The sequence below is a fragment of the Oenanthe melanoleuca genome, chromosome 27 (assembly GCF_029582105.1).
Source record: "Oenanthe melanoleuca isolate GR-GAL-2019-014 chromosome 27, OMel1.0, whole genome shotgun sequence".
In the NCBI taxonomy this organism is placed as follows: Eukaryota; Metazoa; Chordata; class Aves; order Passeriformes; family Muscicapidae; genus Oenanthe; species Oenanthe melanoleuca.
The window spans coordinates 869,104-887,090 of NC_079360.1; the positions used below are offsets into that span (position 1 = coordinate 869,104).

The 17,987-nt window shown below is 63.4% G+C and overlaps 2 protein-coding genes across 3 annotated transcripts; both read right to left on the reverse strand.

Moving 5' to 3' along the window:
* Window positions 1-906: 906 nt before the first annotated feature.
* On the reverse strand, window positions 907-5,620 carry TMEM98 (transmembrane protein 98). 2 transcript variants are annotated; one of them, XM_056512052.1, is made up of 7 exons: window positions 5,505-5,620; window positions 3,408-3,587; window positions 2,839-2,970; window positions 2,569-2,602; window positions 2,178-2,293; window positions 1,669-1,728; window positions 907-1,165 (listed from the first exon to the last, which is right to left on the reverse strand). In XM_056512052.1, the coding sequence occupies exons 2-7, from the start codon at window positions 3,536-3,538 to the stop codon at window positions 958-960; spliced, it is 681 nt and encodes a 226-aa protein (XP_056368027.1). In that variant the 5' UTR covers window positions 3,539-3,587; window positions 5,505-5,620; the 3' UTR covers window positions 907-957. The 2 variants fall into 2 exon arrangements, with proteins under 2 accessions (XP_056368027.1, XP_056368026.1); XM_056512051.1 differs by lacking the exon at window positions 5,505-5,620 and adding an exon at window positions 4,333-5,140.
* A 1,012-nt stretch (window positions 5,621-6,632) lies between these two features.
* Window positions 6,633-17,819, reverse strand: ARHGAP27 (Rho GTPase activating protein 27). The gene is made up of 15 exons (XM_056512050.1): window positions 17,455-17,819; window positions 16,551-17,223; window positions 12,896-13,315; window positions 11,995-12,210; window positions 11,420-11,673; window positions 11,241-11,328; window positions 10,038-10,142; window positions 9,549-9,647; window positions 9,383-9,473; window positions 9,131-9,250; window positions 8,385-8,483; window positions 8,019-8,096; window positions 7,734-7,868; window positions 7,308-7,413; window positions 6,633-7,194 (listed from the first exon to the last, which is right to left on the reverse strand). Exons 1-15 carry the CDS (start codon window positions 17,802-17,804, stop codon window positions 7,017-7,019), a joined length of 3,012 nt encoding a protein of 1,003 aa, XP_056368025.1. The 5' UTR covers window positions 17,805-17,819; the 3' UTR covers window positions 6,633-7,016.
* Window positions 17,820-17,987: the final 168 nt, after the last annotated feature.

Sequence of the window (17,987 nt, forward strand, 5' to 3'; positions counted from 1 at the left end):
AAACATTCCCTAAACTCCCAACTTCCCCTCCAACACCATCTCCCTCATTCTCCCTCAACTCCCCCAAATCGCCCCCAACATCCCTAGTCCCAGTAAATTCACTCCAAAACCTCTTCCAACCACACCAACACCCCCTAAACCTTCCTTCAATCCTCCTCAACTTACACTCCTTCCAAACCCTCCCTAAACTCCAAACCTCCTCTTCCAACACCCCAAATCTCCTATAAAGCCCCCAAACCACCTCCGACCTTCCCAACCCTTCCAAATCCCTTTTAGCCCATGCCAACCTCCCTTCATGCTCCCTTCCCAGCCCCCAGCCTCTCCCTAGACCCCCAACTCCTTCAAATCCCCCTCCAATGCCCTGAAATCCTCTCAACCTCCCTCCAAATCCTCTCCCAAGCCCCACAAAGCCATTTCTAGACCCCCAACCCCAAAAAAAATCTTCCTCCAACCCCACAAATCACCTCTAGCCTTTTCAACCCTTCCAAAGCCCCTCCACACTTCCTTCCAAGTCCCCCAAACCCTCCCTAGACCCCCCAACCCTCCAAATCCCCCTCCAGCCCCGCAAAATTCCCTCTAAACCCCCCAAACCACCTCCAACCTTCCAAACCCTTCAAAATCTTTTAAACTCCACACTCTCTTCCAAGTCCCTCAACCCTCCCCTAGACCCTCCAGCTCCTGCAAATCCCCATCCAACACCCTGAAATCCTCTCTGAACCCATCCATACTCCCTCTCAAGCCCCCCATCCCCTCCAAATCAACCTCCAATCCAACAAAAGCCCCTCTAAACCCCTCAACCACCCTCCACACTCCCTCCCAAGCTCCCCAACCTCCCCTCCAACACCCCGTTCTGCCCCCAGACCCATCCCCATCTCCTCTCCATGCAGACACCACGTCACCAGCCCATGGCAGAGCTGCCCGTGCCGGGGCTGGGGGCACACGGGGCCTTTATTGGGGTCAGATGGCCGACTGCTCCTGGCGGGGGGGCTCGCTGGGGGCCGGGGGCCGCTCGGGCTCGGTGGCCAGGGCAGCCTGGCGCAGCACGGCCATGTGCTCCTCGGCGGCGGCCAGCGAGCGCTCGACCCAGTGGCGGGCGGCGGGCTGGCGACAGGCGCTGCGGGTCACCAGCACCAGGTGACTGACGGACAGCAGCAGCGCCGCGGCCCTGCGGGGACACGGGGCTGTCACCGCCCTGTCACCGCCCTGCCAGCTCCCCGCCCCGTGGTGCTCTCCTCAGCAGCAGCGTGGCCCCCAGTTTGCCTGGCTGTGGTGACCAGGGACAGGAGCCAGGGAATGGCCTGAGCTTGTGTCACAGGGGGATTTGGAATGGGATCAGGGAAAGGTTCTTCCCTCACCCAGAGGGTTTGGGCACTGCCCAGGCTGCCCAGGGAACGGTCCCAGCCCCGAGGCTGCCAGAGCTCCAGGAGAGTTTGGACAGCACTGCCAGGGATGCCCAGGGTGGGATTGCTGGGGTGTCTGTGCAGGGCAGGAGTTGGACTGGATCATCCTTGGGGTCCCATCCCAACCCGGGATATTCTGGGATTTGCTCACCCCGTCCTGCTGGGTCACCTAGGGGTGTCCCCAGAGGTGTGGTATGGGATGAGGGGTGTCCCCACCTGCAGGTATCCCCCCACCCAGAAGTGTCCCTGTCCTTCCCGCCACTGTCACCTCGCATCCAGCAGTTTGGGGTCCAGCGGGGGGTACATGGATCTCACCACGTCGTCCACCCTGTGGTGGGGACAGCGTTAACTCCAGGGGACACTGTGGTGACACCTCCAGCACACCCATCCCAGGCCTCAAGAGCCCTCTTGGAGCCCTGGGACCCCCTGAGCCCCAGGGACCCCCTGAGCCCCAGGAATCCCCTGAGCCCCAGGACTCCTCCTAGAGTCCCAAAATTACCCCAGGGCCCTGGGACATGTCCCAGAGTCCCCAGACATCCCTAAAGTCTCCAGGTTTCCCTCCAGAGTCCCCAGGGTCCCCTCCAGTGCCTCAGGATCCCCGTCCCCCAAGAGCCCTGGGACATCCCCAGAGCCCCCATGACCCCTCCAGACCTACCCTGTCCCAAATCTCTGGGGACCCTCCTGAGCCCTGGAATTTTCTCCCCCAATCCCTGGGGACACCCCATAGCTACAGGGCCCACCTGAGAGGCCAGGGACCCTCCAGACATCCCCTGTCACCTGGGGCTGATGCGCTTGGCCACCACAATGATGTCACCCAGGCTGGCCGGGGATTTCACACGTGCGCCCGAGCCCATGGTCATGGCCACCAACTTCTCCGTCAGCGTGTGACAGATCTGGGGGACAGTGGTGGGTACTCAGTGCCACCATCCCCACTAGTGCCGCCATCAACACCAGTGCCACCATCAATACTAGTGCCACAAGTGCCACCTACCATCAGCACCAGTGCCACCAATACCAACGTCACCATTGCCACCATTACCACAAGTGCTGCCCACCATTGCCACCAGTGCCACTGGTGCCACCATTGCCACCAGCTCTACCAGTAGCACCAGTGCTGCCATTGCCACCAGAGTGTCACCACTGCCACCAGGGCCGTGCCCTGACTCACCTTCAGGATGGCAATACAGTGGGACACCAGACCCCTGTGGAGAGGGAGGAGAGTGTCAACCCACCTGTGTTCCCCATGCTCTTTGTCCCCTGTGTGTCCCCCTGCTCCCACCAGCCCACACCCCATGTCCCCCACACCTGTGGGGATATTCCCACCCCAAGATCATCTTGAGGACCATCCCCATGGCTTGGTGACCTCCCTGCATCCCATGCTGGGGGACTGACACTGCACAGGGGTCCCCAACAGTGGGGGGACACAGAGGACACTCACGAGGCATCCTCCACCCAGTCCTCGTTCTCCAGGATGGCCTCGATGTGGGGGTTGGTGATGACCACGTCGTCCAGCTCCAGCTCCGAGGGCTCCGACGGCGTCTCCGTGGTCCCCATCAGGTCCACGATGGGTCTGTCAGAGACATGGGGGACATCCCACCAAGGGCCACGACCTCAGGCTGCACTACAGCCCCAGTGGCCCTGATGCTGGTGGACGTGTCCCCATCTTTGTCCCCCCGGTGATGTGGATGTGTCCCGAACTTCTCCCCTCTGATGATGCTGGACATGTCTCCTGCATCATCCCCCTGATCACAGAGGACGTGTCCCCATCTTTGTTCCCTGGATGATGTTGAACATGTTCCCAGCTTCGTCCCTTTGATGAGGGCAGATGTGTCCCCATCTCTGTCCCCCTGAGGATGGTGGGTGTGTCCCCATCTCTGTCCCTCTGATGACCGGGGACATATCCCCCACATCTCCTCGATGATGCTGGACGTGTATCCCCAGCCCATGGGGGTTGGGGTCCCTCCCTGGAGGGGACAGGGACGCTGCCACCCCTGCAGGGTCACTCACTTGGTGTCGTAGTGGTGGCGCAGGTCCTTGGGGTGACAGTAGCGCTGCCTGCACACCACCACCAGCGCCACAAAGGACGCCAGGAAGATGGTGGCCAGCACCCCGATGGCCACGATGACAACAGTCTCCATGGCTGGTCCCTGCCGGAGGGGCTCAGGTGTCCGGTGCCATCACAGCATGCTGGGGGTGCAGTGACAGGGGGACCAGGGGGTTGGAACCCCACAGATGTTCTCCTCTCCGTCCCCTCACCCCAAAATGCCCGGCCCCCAGATGGATCCCTGTCCCCAGAATCTTTCTAGAGGCAGTGCCACCTGGGGGATGCAGTGACTCTGGGTCCGGGGTGCAGCAGGATTTGGGGAGCTGCCCTCAACCCATCACATGGCCATGGGGACACGGGGACAGGGGCTGGGGTCAGGAGAGAAAGGCCTGGGCCATAGGGGGGTGTGGGGAGCCTGTCCTCCTTGGTACCCCCATCCACAACCCTGTCCCAGGCTCCCCAGAGCCTGACCCTGATAGGGACCCCCAGAGCCTTTCACTGCAGGGCCTTGGGGACCCCAGAGACCAATCCCTATGGGGACACCCAGAACCCCGTCCCTACAGGGCCTTGGGAGCTCCCAGAGCCTGGTCCCTAAGGAGGGCCCACCCCAGATCTGATTCCTATATGGTCATGTGGACCACCAGCACCCCCTTTCCATGGAGATCCCCCAAATCTGATTCCAGCCATGGGCACCCTGGAGCCACCCCTGCTGCAGCAGCAGGGCCTGTGTGTCCCTGTCCCCACGGACAGTAGGACACCAGCCATTCCAGGCCCAGGGGACCCCATGTCCCCACACGGACGGACGGGGAGTCCCTGTGGGTTCCCACCCCGCGGGGGGACCCCGCTGTGCCCACCCACGGGCCAGAGGCTCCATCCCTGTTTCCCTACCTGCTCCGGCCGGGAGGCAGCGCCAGGCGGGACACGGGACACACGGGGACGGTGCCACTTCCGTGCCGGGCGTGCACACACGGCCAGCGCCGACCTTCGCCCCCTGACTCACACCCGGGCCCCCCACACAGGCGGGGTGCAGGATGGGCCCCCCAAACCCTCCAGTCCAGCTGCTACCCACCCTCCCCCCACCCTTTTTTGCTTTCTCCCCTAAATCCCATTGAATTTTAAGCCAGGTTTAGGGATTTGGCTTAAATTTCCAGCCCGGCTGCATTTGTCTCTGCAACCCCACAAGGTTGGGGACAGTGAGGGGGGGACAGGGTGGCCCTCCCCGCCCCCTCTCCGCCACTTTCTCACTGCGATTAAAGCCTTAAGAGGGATTTTGGCTGCCAAAGCTGCTTTCGCAGTAACCCCCTGGTGCCTGCTCGTGGGGGGCACAGCCCCGGGGGTGTCCTCAGGCCCCCCAAGGTGTCTCCAGGCCGCCCCCAGCCCCAGGGGTGCCGCTGTGCCGGCTGGGCTGGGGTCGGACCCTGCCTGTGCAGCACGGGGAAGGTGGGACGGGCACCAAAGGGAAAGGGGGAGTCTGGGGGGCACTGGGAGAGGGGGTCACTGCTGAGGGTTTGGGGGGTTCTGGGGCGGGGGCTTGCTGCTGGGAGGGCCCTGTCAGGAAGTGGGTGGGGGGTTTGTGGTGCTGGGGGCCCCCTGAAGCTCTGTGAGGTAGGACGAGCTGCTGAGGGAGTCCTGTGAGGATCTGGTGGTGGGGGCTTTGCTGTTCGGGGGGTCCGAGGGACTCTGTGAGTGTCTGGGGGGTGTGGGGGACCCGGGGCTGTTGGCCCGGGGGGTCCTGGGATGGGGGAAGGGGGTCGCTGCTGGCGGCTCCCGGTCCAGCATAGTCCCGGTTACCGGGGAGGGATCATGGGGCTGGAGGGGTCCGGCCTGGCCCTGGGGGTCGCTCCGGGGGTGCAGAGGAGGGATGGGGGTCTCTGGGGGGTCTCGGCACGGCTCTATGGGATCGATCGCTCCCAGGGGTCCCCTACAGCGCCCGGGGTCCCGTGGGGGGGCTGGGGATGGCTGGGGGGGTCCCGGGGGGGGTGATCCCCTCCCAGCTCCCCCGGCGGGTCCCTGCGACCCTCCCGGGCCCCCCCAACCCAACCCCGCCCGCACCCCCGCACCTGGAGCGGCTCCGCGGCGGCCGCGAACAAGATGGAGCCGGGCGGGGGGCGCGGAGCGGGGAAGGAGCGGGGTGGGATCGGGACGGGAGCGGGAGGGAGCGGGGATCGGCCGGGCTCTGCCCCCGGCACCGCCCCGCTCCCGCTCCGCAGCGCCCCGAGGGCCCTCTGCGCCTCCCGAAGTTCTAAAGTGCGTTCTGTATATCCAAAAGTGTCCCAAAAGCACTCCCCACTGCACTCATGAAGAACCCCCTCGTCACAAAGTACCTCCTTGTGCTCCAGAGTGGCCCCAGCGCACCCCAAAGTGGCTCTGTTCTGTCCCAAAGCGCCCCTGCTGCGCCCTCGAAGCATTGTCTTGTTCCCCCAAATTTCCCCCCTGCCTTCCAAACAGTCCCTTTCCTATCCCCAGTTGTGTCCCCGTTTGTCCCAAAGTGTCTCAGTTGAATCCCATACTGTCCCACTGGGTACCAAATCACCATCCCTGCACTCCTGTCCCTTTGTGTCCTGAAAATCCTTGTGCCCCAAAATGACCCCACTTCACCCCAAAGTGTCTCTGTCTTGTCCCAAAGAGTCTCCACTGCAGCCCAGCTTGGCCCCATCACATCCCCACGTATCTCCACCACACCCCAAAGTGCCCTTGCTGTGTCCCCAAGTGTCCCCTGTGTACCCCAGCCATCCCCGTGTCCCAAACTGCTGCCATGTGCTGTCCTTACCGTGTTTCAAAGCAAGGGACGTGTCTCTTGTCCCCCACACCTCCTCCTCCTGTCCCTGCCATGCTCTTTATTGTCCCCATTATATCCTAAAGCACTTCAGTCCCTTGCCATCCTTTTTGCATCCCATCCAGTCCTGGTTGTGACCCACCATTATGACCCAAAGTGCCCCCACCCCAGGAGGTGGCTCTGGGTGATGGGAACTCATGTCCCATGTGTGGCCGTCATCAAATCTCACTGTCTGTGGCGCCATTTGTGGTGACACAGTGTTTGGTGACACCAGCAGTCTCAGGTCCCTCATCCTCACAGGGTACAAAGGCCATGTGGTGTCCCCAAGGGTCACCAGGAGCCAAGGAGCACGGAGCCCCTGCTGTGCCACCCATGTCCCTGGGACATCCCCGTCCTGCCAGCAACACCTGACCCTTGTGTCAGAATGGGCTCTTTATTTGGGAACGGACTGGGGGCTCCAGCCATGGCCCTGCCCGGCCTCTCCCTGCCCGCCTGCTGGTGCCACCGCCCAGCAGGCACTGGACACTCCCTGTTCCCAGCTGGGACTGCCAGCCCGGCGAGCTGGGCACTGCAGGGCTGCACTGACCTTGGGGACCCACTGAACCCCACACACCCCTGGGGCTCCACCCCCTGGATCGCCCCGGGGTGACAGGGTGGCCAAGCCCTCCCCGAGCCGGGTCACCGCGCTGCCCTTCATGGAGCCACCACCAAGGTGACACACGGCCAAGTCCTTCCTGGAGATGCTGCTCCATCAAGTCCCCACTGCTGGACTTGTCCTCGCAGGTGTCCCCGGGGTTTATCCCTCGGGGAAGATGTATCCATAGTGGTTGAGGATGTGCTCCACCACCTGGTTCTGGAAGACCATGTGCATGGCCATGCTGCCCTCCTCGCTGGCCGGCCGCAGCAGCGTGGGGCCGAAGACGATGGCGACGCTCTGCACCGACATGCGGTTCTCCTCCTTGTGCTCCACTACCCTGCAGGCACAGGGGACGTGTCACCAGCACGGCCCTGACCCTGGTGACTGTCCCCAGAGTCGTGTTCTGCCTTCCTGCAGCGGGCTGGGTTTGGGGGAACAAGGGGGTGTCACCTGCAGAGGTGGCGGAAAAGGACCTTCATGGTGTCGTGGTGGGCGGGTGGCAGGGACAGCACCAGGTCCCGCATGCAGCGGCCCCGTAGGGACAGGTCTTGGATCTCTGCCAGGGAGAGAGGGCACGGTGGGGTGCTGGCTCCAGCAGTCACAGCATCCCTGTCCCCCCCTCCATTCCCATCCTCATCCCTTTGTAATCCCCATCCTCACCCCATCTCTATCACCACCCCATTCCATCTCCTGTCCCCAATCTCATCCTTATACCCTTCCCCATCCCATCTCCATCCCATCCCATCCCATCCCATCCCATCCCATCCCATCCCATCCCATCCCATCCCATCCCATCCCATCCCATCCCATCCCATCCCATCCCATCCCATCCCATCCCATCCCATCCCATCCCCTGTCCCTGTCCCTGTCCCTCACTGATGGCAGCGATGAACTTGTCGAAGTGGCTGAAGGGGATGAGTGGCTCTGGGAGCTCCCTCAGGAAGAGCTTCAGTGCCCCGGTGACAACGTGGATGTCCTCCCAGCGCCCATCATCCAGGTCCAGATGCTCGTCTGGGGGTGAAGCAGCATCTCAGGTGTGTCCAGAGACCCAGGGATGGGTGGGGGTTGCTGGCTGCCGTGTCCCCAGCCCCAGCCTTGTCCCCCTGCCCCTGAAGGGGGTTATACCCCATCATCCCTCACTGCCATCACAGGTGACCATACCGTGCTCCACCTTGTAGCGCAGTTTCTGGATGGTGGCCAGGTTGCCACTGACGCGGTACAGCCCATCAATGTCCAGACCTGGGCAGATGGAGATGGGGGAAAGCTCCCAGTTAAACAGTCCACCATGGGATGGGACTTTAGACACTCTTGAGGGAACACCAGGTCCCCAGGTGTCCTTGCTGTCCCCTGGAGGATGTCCACAGCCAGGTGCACATGGTGACAGTGGCCAGTACAGCTGTGTTGGTGCCCACAGCAGCCAGCACCAAGCTTCCAAGGAAAACCCAAACATTCCATGTAGGCTGTCCCCAGAGTTGCCCCATCTCCCCCTCCTGGTGTCCCAGGCTGTCCCTGTCCCCAGGGGGGTACCTCTCCTCTCCACAGTCGAGATGCACTGCAGGACGAAGTGTGGCACTGTCGCCCGCTCCCGCTCACACAGCACCAGCAGCGAGCAGCCAAAAACCTGGTCTAGGAACACAGCAGGGACATGAGCATGACCAAGGGACGCCAGGAGGGTGGCTAGTGGGGGACAGGGTTGGAGACAGACGGTCTTGTTCCCATAGGAGTGTCCCACGAGGGTGACTGGAGGTGATGGGACACGCCCCAGCCCATCAGCAAGATGTTGGGTCAAGGTTGGGCTTGGTCACTCAGCCTGATGTCCCAGCTCCACCCCCATCTGTCCCAGCTCCATCCCTGGCTGTCCCAGCTCCATTCCTGGCTGTCCCAGCTCTATCTCTGGATATCCCAGCTCCACCCCCGGCTGTCCCAGCTCCACCCCCGGCTGTCCCAGCTCCATCCCTGGATATCCCAGCTCCATCCCCGGCTGTCCCAGCTCCATCCCCGGCTGTCCCAGCTCCATCCCTGGATATCCCAGCTCCATCCCTGGCTGTCCCAGCTCCATCCCTGATTGTCCCAGCTCCATTCCTGGCTGTTCCCACTTGCCCTCCAGCCTGGAGACATCCCCAGGGATTCAGCCCCATTCCAGCATCCATCCTTGATAGGCCCTGTCCTGACACCCCATCGCAGCACCCACTCTGTATTTACCCTCATCCCAGCACGTATCCTTGATCCAGCCCCATCCCAGCACCCCCCGAGCCAGCCCCCCTCACACCCACCCTTGATGTAGCCCCTCTCCCGCAGGGACTGCAGCGTCGGCCGCCTCTGCAGGAACTTGCGGAGTTTGTTCCGGACTCTGTTGGTGTCACTCTCGGCAGTGCCCGTCACCTGCCCGGCCGCTGGCGGGGACAGGGCACAGGTCAGCCCCGTCCCGAGGGTCCGAGGGGCGCCCCCGGCCCGTCCCACCCCCGGGACCCGCAGGGTGGGTGGGTGGTTTTGCCGGGGCTCCCGTGCCCATCCCGGGCGCTCACCTGCCCTCCTCTCCTCGCCGCCCCCCAGCTTCTCGCGGGAGCCGAACTCAGCCCGAATTTCGGCCTCCTCCTCCGCGGGGATGTCGGAGCCCTGAGGAAGGGGAGCCGTGAGCCGCCGGGGCCGGGGCCGGGCCCGGGGCGGGTGCGGGGCAGGGGCCGTGCTCACCCTCCGGCCGATGCTGTCGGCGATGGCCCGGTGCCAGCCCGTGATGATCTGCTCCGAGTCGTGCTGGATGAGGAATTCCGAGCCCTCCCGCGTCCGCAGCTGCCGCAGCAACAGGCAGAGGTCAGGGAAAGGGCACGGGGCCGCCGCAACCAGCCGGATTTGGGAACCAGGATGTGGCTGAGCCCGGCGCCAACTCCGACGGCACCAAACGGAGCCGAGTGCGGGGAGCTGGAGCGGCGGGAGCGGCTCCCTCCTGCGCAAAGCCCCTCTGGGAGCCAGGATGTCCCCGAGTGACTTCTCTGCCCATCAGAACGGGACAGTGACCGGCTGTGCCGTGTCCCTGTGCTCCCACCCTGGCACGTCCTCAGTGTCCCCACTTCCACCTCCTGCACCACTGCTGGGACGAACTGGGCAGGTGTGGCATTGCTCTATAGGCCACGTGTGGACCCTGGGGTGTGACCAGTGTCCCTCCTGCTGTCACCTGCTCACCTCCAGGACATTCTTCTTGCTGGACTTGTCCCTGCCGGCCCAGGTGAGGGTGGCCCCGCGCAGCTCCACTGTGTGCTCGGGGGTGGTCAGGGTGCCAGGGTGCTTCTGTGGGGACAAGGGGATGAGGGTGGCACCTGCCCAGAGGGAACAGGGACACCGGGATCCTGCTGGGGAGTGTAGGCTGCCCTCCTCTAGAAAGGCAAGGTTGCCAGATGTCCTCTATGGGACCCCTCTGTCCCCTCCCATGGTCTCTGTGAGACTAGGACATGGGACTGCTGTGGTGGGGTGAGGTCATGGTCACTAACTTCGGGGCTGCCATCACCTCAAAGGACATTCCTAGCCCTCCCCAGGGATCCCGGGGGGCTCCAGCTTTGGGTTCCCTCTCAGTGACATTGCAGGAGGAGGGTGGCTGCCCCAGGGAGGGAGATTTTGCAGGGGGAGAGCATCAGACCCACTGCTTCTCCCCATGCTCTGGGTTTTGGGGTGCGTTGGCCATGGTCCCCGTGCCCCGAGAGCCTCTGGACCCCTAGACAGAGCCCTGAAACCCCGAGGTGAGGCCAACACCCAGCTAAGGGTCCCCTGTCCTCCCCCCACCCACTGTCAATGTCACCATAGGGTGTTGCAAGACCCACAGCAACTTCTGCATCCGGCAGCAGCTGCTGGGCACTGGGGGGGAACTGGACTGGGGGGGACTGGGGACAGCTCTGCTTCCTCCTGCTGGCTCCCACCTGCTCTGGGTGCTCCCTGCAGGGAGGGTGTGTATGCTGGGGGGTTCAGCAGATGTGTCCCAGTGCTGGGGCCCCTGTGCAGGGCACCTGCCCTGGCCTGTGCGTCCTGGTCTCATCCTATGGGTGCTGGTCCCATCTTGCAGCTTCGACCCTATGCTGTGGATCCTTGCCCTATCCTATGGATGCTGGTCCTACCCTGCGGATGCTGGCCCCATTCTGTGGGTGCTGGCCACAGTCTCCCTCCCCCAAGAGCCTCCACACACCCTGAACAGAGCCCTGAACCTCCACCCCAGAGGTGAACCCAGCACCGTGTTCCCTGTGGGTGCTGCCCCTATCCTACACACTGGCTGCATCCTGTGAGTCCTTCTCCAGTCCCATGGGTGCTGGCCCTGTCCCATGGGTGCTGGCCCTGTCCCATGGACGCTGGTCCCATCCCATGGGAGCTGCCCTGCCCCAAGGCTATTTGGGCTCTTACCAAGGCACTGGCAGCTGAGTGTTTGGAGTCCTTGAAGAAAGTGAGGATTCCCCCTTCCAGCACTGTCCAGGACGAGCTCCAGTTCTTCCTGGGGAGGAGAGCAGGGGTCACACAGAGGGATAGCACAGCCCCTACCCCCTGCTGGACTCCAGTGCCAGGGGACACCGGGTTGTTCTTACCGGAGCCGCTTCCCTCTGTCCACTGTCTTGGTCCGGTTAAGCACCCCGGCTTTTTCAAGGCTTTTAAACTGGAAAGTAAAGGTGGGGGTGTCACATTTGCCCCTTGCTGTCCCTGGTGCTGGGGTGAGGGCAGGCTGGGTGCCCCCCTTCTCGTTGCTGGCCGCTGCTGGCGACACGGCGCCGTGCCAGGCGAAGCGCCCGCTGTCCTGGCTGGAGCCGCTGCTGGCGCGCTCGTGGCGGCCGCCCGATGGCACCTGGGCAGGGAAGGGTCAGGTGATGCCCCAGGTGGCCCTGCCAGGAGGAGCTGTGCTGTGCACCCACGGCACCCCAGAGCCCCTGCAGCCCCTGCTCTGTGGGCTTGTGAGGATGTTTATCCCTGGCAGTCACCCCTGTCTGCATCTTCGTCCCTGATCCTGTCCCCCCATTGCTGATCTTGTTCATAACCCATCCCTGTCCCCATCCCAGTTCCGATCCCTGTGTTCATCCCTTTTCCATTCCCTATCCCTTTCCATTTCCCTGTCCCCATGCCCATCCTCAACCCTGTCCCAATCCCTGCTCCCATCCCTATCCCGTACCGTGTCAGGGGCAAAGTGCTCGGGGTAGAACGTGATTCCCTCGGGGTGGCTGTGCCTGAACCAGCCCGGGGGTGACCCCAGCTCCTCGGGGTGCCTTGGGGACAGGCAGAGAGAGGCCCCCTGATCATACGAGCCCACGGGCGAATAGTCCTCCTCGGGATAACACTCCAGCTCATCTGGAGACAGGTCGGGATAATCCGTTTCTGGAGTGGGTGGCTGGAGAGAAGAGACAGTTCAAGATCTTGTGCCCAACCAAGAGATCTGCATTCCTGTGTTGCTCACCCATGTGGGGGCTGCCCCATCTCCATCATCTCCATTCCCATCTCTGTCTCCTTTCCCCTCCACCTCAATCCTATTCCCATTCCTGTTCCCATCTCCATCTCAGTCCCATTATGCATTCCCATCTCCATGTTCATCTGCACCTTCATTCCCATCCCTGTCTCCCACCTCCAAGTTTATCCCTGTCTCCATCTCCATCCCATCCCTGTTTCCATCTCCATTCCCCTCCCTTCCATCCCTGTATCTGTTCCCATCTCCACCTTCTCCTGTCTTCATCTTCATTCCCCATCTCCACCTTCATTTCCATATTTATCTCCTTTGCATCTCCCATCCTTTCTCAGTCTTCAGCTCTGCCTCCATTGTCATCCCATCCCTGTTTCCATCTGCATTCTCATCCTTTCCTGCACCCCTGTATCCATACCCATGTGTGTCTTCACCTCCATTCCCACCTGTCTCCATTTGTTACCATCTCCATCTCCATCTCCATCTCCATTGCATCTCCCACACCTTTCTCAATCCCATTTTCTATCTCTGTCTCCATCCCATCCCTTTTTCGCCTCCATTCCCATCCCTGTCTCTGCCCCCATCCCAAGCCCATCCCCGCGCCTCGCCGGGTGCTCACCCTCTGCTCCATGGGACCGTACCACGTCCCCCCAGGGTGAATCTCCCGGGGGCTGCCTGTGTGTCCTGCAGTGGGGGGGTCCCACGACGTCTCACCTGTCACTGAATTATAGAAAAAAGTCTGTCCGCTTCCTTCATCCACGTGCTGTTCCCACTCGGGAAGCTCCGGGCTGTGTGCGAGCGAGGAGGCGGGAGAGGCGGCGGGACTCACTCCATCGGCCGCCTGCCCGAAGGGACAATCCCACGTGGTCTCGCCCGTCACCGGGTTATAATAAAACAAATGTCCACTGTCCGTGTCTGTGTGGGTTTCCCAGTCCGACACGGCGCCGCCAGGCTCCTCTGGGGCACTGCTGGCCTCCTCCCGCAGCTCCTGGATATTGAGGTAGATGGGATCAGGTGTCTCCTCCGACTCCTTGTGTATCTGGGAACACAGAAGTGTCACTGCTGCAGCTGGGATGGCATTCCTGGGATGTCCCCAGTGTGGTGTCCGGGAGGCCGATGGGTGAGGTGCCAAGGAACAGATCCTGCCCTGGCTGCTGGGTCGCCCCCTGCCTGGACCCCCAAAAGCCTGGGGCAGGAGATGCCACTGACGGGGTGTAGGAGGCCAGGAGGTGGAGAGCGGCACCCACAGCACCCAGAGTGGGGCACATGGAAGGACATCGAGGTCCCCAGCGCCAGCACCTGTGTCACTGCTGCCTGTGTCACCTGCTGATGGCAGCACCCTCACAACCAGCACCACATCACTGGCACCTGCATGACCCTCATCAGCACCTGCATCACTGGTACCCGTGTCACCCACATCATCAAAACCTGTGTCCCTGGTAACCACTCATGCAGCACCTCCATCACTGGTACCTGCATCACCTGCATCATCCACACCTGCATCACTGGTACCTGCATCACCCCCTGGATCCAGCACCCCAGCACTGGTACCTGCATCACCTGCATCATCCACACCTGCATCACTGGTACCTGCATCACCCCCTGGATCCAGCACCCCCAGCACTGGTACCTGCATCACCTGCATCATCCACACCTGCATCACTGGTACCTGCATCACCCCCTGGATCCAGCACCCCCAGCACTGGTACCTGCATCACCTGCATCATCCACACCTGCATCACTGGTACATGCATCACCCCCTGGATCCAGCACCCACAGCACTGGTACCTGCATCACCTGCTCTGTGCAGCACCCACATCACTGGCACCCAAACCATGAACATCCACAACCTCTGCACTGCTATCTGCCATCCCAACACCTCCAACCTACTCATCCCCTGCACTCCCAGCCTCTGCTCCCACCTCTTCAGCAACAGCACCCCAAAACTCACATCCATCTCACCCACGCTTGCACCCCAGCACCCTCATCACCTGCACCCTGAGACACTTCTAGCACCCACAGCCCCGGCCTCCCACTCAGAGCCGGATGCCAAACCAGACAGTCCTATCACCACATCCCAAAATAGCATCACCAGCACCAGCCTGGCTGATCCCCACCCGTGGGGATGCTTGAGTAGGGGAATGTGTCCCCTGGGACCAGTAGGGTGCTGCCAGTGGGGAACCCCCTCCTGTAACCCTTTGATCTCCCCAGTTTTACAGCCTGAGTCTCTCACTAATGGCTGTGGGGACAAAGGTCCCAACTCCAGCCCTGCCCATCACCATGAGGGAGGTGACTCATGAGTGGGTGCACTGTCCTTGGGGACACCCTGGATCAGAGTGGGACAGCAGATAGATGACACCCCTCATCCTCTCCCCATTACCTCAGGACCCCGACACCACACCTGAGCAGGGCCAGAAACCACCAGGGGGTCTGCCCTCCCCCTGGGGACAAGGGACATGGGGGTGGCAATGGGGGATCCCTGGCACCTCTCTCTCCCCCATGGGTGCATCCCTGGGGGTTTCTCATCCCCGGGGGCAGCTGGGTGCCCCTCCCTGCTTTAGGATGGGCATTGTGGCACCTGCCAGTGCCCATAAACCTCCAGGGAAACCCAAGGGGGAGCCTGGAAAGGAGTGACCCCAAAACACCCCCATCCCTTGGCTGGGTGCACCCTTGGGTGCTGCCTACCTTGCCCAAGTGCAGCAGCTGCAACGCCCTGCTCCAGGCCGGCTGCGGCCCCCCCCGCGCCCGGTCACCCATGGCGGGGACACTGGGGACACCGGGGGCAGCAGGGTGGGGACAGCCGAGGGGACACCGTGAGGCTCCGGTAATGGCAGCGGCGCCGGGCCCTGCACCCACCGCGCTTCCTGCCGGGGATCGAGGAGCGGAAGAGACGCCAGGGCGGAACTGGCTCCTCTGGGGGCTGTTGACACCCGCCAGCCACAACCTGCCACTCGTCACCCGCCCCGGCAAAGACAGGGCCAACAGAGCAGGAATTGCCTCAGGATGATGCTGAGCAGGAATTGCACTGGGATGATCCCCCCAAATTTCGGGTGGCCCATCTGGTGTCACACTGCGCCACCGGAAGCTGATTTGGGGCTGCTGCGTCCCCACATGAGCGGGATCATCCCAGCCCACAGGGGTGGGGGGCACAGATGGTGGCAGGACTGATGCCACCATGGTCCTGCCGTGCCCAGTGCCAGATGGTTTTGGCACTGGTTGGATTTGGGAGGGAAGGGGAATGCTCCCGTGGTGGCACTAGGGTTGGGAACTATGCTGGGTCACCCCCAGAAGGGGGTCGGTAGCTTTGGCTGTGAAAAGAGCACAGCTGGGGGCACAAGATGTAAAATGGGGTGTAAAACACAGCCCCCCAACACCAATACCCCATTTCCTCCAGCAACTCCCCCAGGTGGCACAATCCCTCCCGCTCCCCCTTGAAGTGGGGGACATCCAGGCTTGGGGCGCTCCAGGTGCCTGGGGTTACTCCAAAGTGAGGTGCTCACGGATAAGTGAGGAGGGGACAAGCTCGTGGGACCCACCCCTCTGCCACCACTCTCTCAGCCCGTGTACCCCAGCCCGTGTTGCTGGCAGGTGAGCAGCCAGGGGGGAGCCCCACCCTTGGGTGCCCCCCTCGGGGAGGTGCAGCCCCGGGGGTGCTGGGCAGAGCCCTTTGCTACTTACTGCTGTGGGGTCAGCGTGGGTTTGGGGTGTAGGGGCGCTGGCCTGTGCCGGGGTGCACCCAGCACCCACCTCGGTCAATGGGTGCTGCGCCCAGGTGAGGCTCCCGCCCCGGCAGGGAGGAGCTGCTGTGCTTCCCTGTTAACCCCTTTCTGCCTCCTCTCATCCCGGAATGCTCTGGGAACCTCAGGAGGACACTCCACCCACCTGGACACCGAGCCCCGAGCGCCACGGACTACGGAGTTCTGCAGAGTGGGGGGCTGGGAGAGCCCAGGGATGCCCATGACGGTGGGGGAACTGAGGCACAGGCCAGGGAGCTGAGGGTGGAGGGTGTGCGAGGGGGGTCCCTGTGTGGGGGTCACTCACACCCCCGAAATGGTTAATTCTGACAAACTCCTATGGTGGGGTCACCTGCAGGTTTGTCAGTGGGGTCAGCTCGGTGGGGAAACGTGGCTGCAGTGCCGGGTGTCACCCCACAGGGTCATGGCGGGGGAACACAGCCATTGAATCAGCCGAGGGGCCCAGGCTCAACATCCCTTCCCGCTAACCCCCCCCACCCAGGGCAGCTTTTGGGGACAGCAGTGGGGATGTCACCGTACCTGAGAGGCGGGGCCGGCCCCAGGCCACCTCCTGGCCACGTCCCTGTCCCTGCCGGAGGCGCAGAGGGTCTCGGAGCGGCTCTTCCCGAGCGGCCGAGCGTGTCCTGGGGGGTCCCCCCGTGCCCCCATGGCAGTGGCACTGCGTGCTGCTGGTGTCACCCGCGCCAGGTCATCCAGGGAGTGCGAAGGTTTCACAGGCTCAGCGGGGTGCGGGGTCAGCCCCGTGAGGACCCGAAAAGAGCTGAGTGATGAAGGTGAGTCCCTCCTGGGCACCGAGTCCCTCCTGGGCACCGAGTCCCTCCTGGGCACCGAGCACTCTCCTGCCGGCTCCCCCGGCTCGGCGGCGCCGATGAACCGATACTCGTAGGCTGGCGGGGGCTGAGGGACGAGCGTGGCCGGTTCTGTCGCAGATGGAGGGGGGTCAAGCGGGGCTGGGGCGGCGATGGGCGGCAGCTCCTTGACGTACTGGGCCGGGATGTAGAAGGGTCGGGCGTCCCCGCTCCTGCGGACGTGCCACCAGTGCGGGTTGGTGCGTTTGAGCAGGACGTAGCGCTCGTTGGGTTTGATGGAGACCAAGGTGCCGTCCTTGGCGCGGTACTCGAAGCCGTACTCCACCAGCACCAGCGCCTCCTCCGCCGGCCCCGCCGCTTCCATGGCCTCCCCGCGCCTCCGCCTGCGGGACACGGGCAAGCAAAGGGTGACGGCAGCGCCCAAGCCCCCCTGGGCTGAGAACCCCCCCCCCAGCTCAGCTCCCTCGCAGCCCCAGCGGCCTCTCCGCGAACCGCCCGAACCTGCTGGAACAGTCCTGGGGTCACCGCCACCATCCCTGCCACCTTGCCCGAGACCCCAGAGCCGCTGAACCCCCGAACCCCCCGAGTCCCCGGTCCCCGAGCCCCGCTCTCACCTGCGGCCGGCGCTGGGGCGGGTGCGCGCCCGCGGTGCCGCTCGTGCCCGCGCCGGGCCGGTCCCGACTCGCCCGGTTTCCGCCGCCGCCTCGACGAGAGACGGGGCCGGGCTCGGCGGCGGCTCCGGTGGGTGCCCGGCCCCAGCTGCAGCACGGGGCGCTGGGGCGCGTTTCCTCCCCGCGGCGGGCGGGACGGGACGGTGGCGGAGGGGACCCGCTGCCGCCCGACGAGGAAACGGCTCCTCGGGAGGTTCCTGCCGCAGGAAGGGCCCAGCCCCGCGGCTCAGCCGGGATCTGCGCTGCTGCCGGATCTGGCACGGCCTCCCTGGGCAGTGGGATGGGGACCTCATTAGGGGGGCCCCATGGGAGCTGCCCTACCCTGGTTTTTGTCCCCACGCACCCCAGGGAGTTCAGCTGTGTTGGTGGGCACATCCCAAGACCTCCCAGAACATGAGTGGTGAAGAAAATAAAAATGGGAGAGGCTGACACCAGTGGGGAGTAGCCGGGAAGGAAAATGGGGCAGGGTAAATGGG

Bases quoted from the DNA above. Each gene is read 5' to 3' on its own strand.
- TMEM98 (XM_056512052.1), bottom strand. From the start codon at position 3,538: ATGGAGACTGTTGTCATCGTGGCCATCGGGGTGCTGGCCACCATCTTC. The intron at 2,971-3,407 runs GTGAGTGACCCT...TGTCTCTGACAG, and splicing joins CGCCACCACTACGACACCAA to ACCCATCGTGGACCTGATGG. The intron at 2,603-2,838 runs GTGAGTGTCCTC...CCCTCTCCACAG, and splicing joins GACTGGGTGGAGGATGCCTC to GGGTCTGGTGTCCCACTGTA.
- ARHGAP27 (XM_056512050.1), bottom strand. From the start codon at position 17,804: ATGAGGTCCCCATCCCACTGCCCAGGGAGGCCGTGCCAGATCCGGCAG. The intron at 9,648-10,037 runs GTGAGCAGGTGA...TTGCTGCGGCAG, and splicing joins GCAAGAAGAATGTCCTGGAG to CTGCGGACGCGGGAGGGCTC. The intron at 7,195-7,307 runs GTGACACCCCCT...CTGTGCCTGCAG, and splicing joins CTTTTCCGCCACCTCTGCAG to GGTAGTGGAGCACAAGGAGG.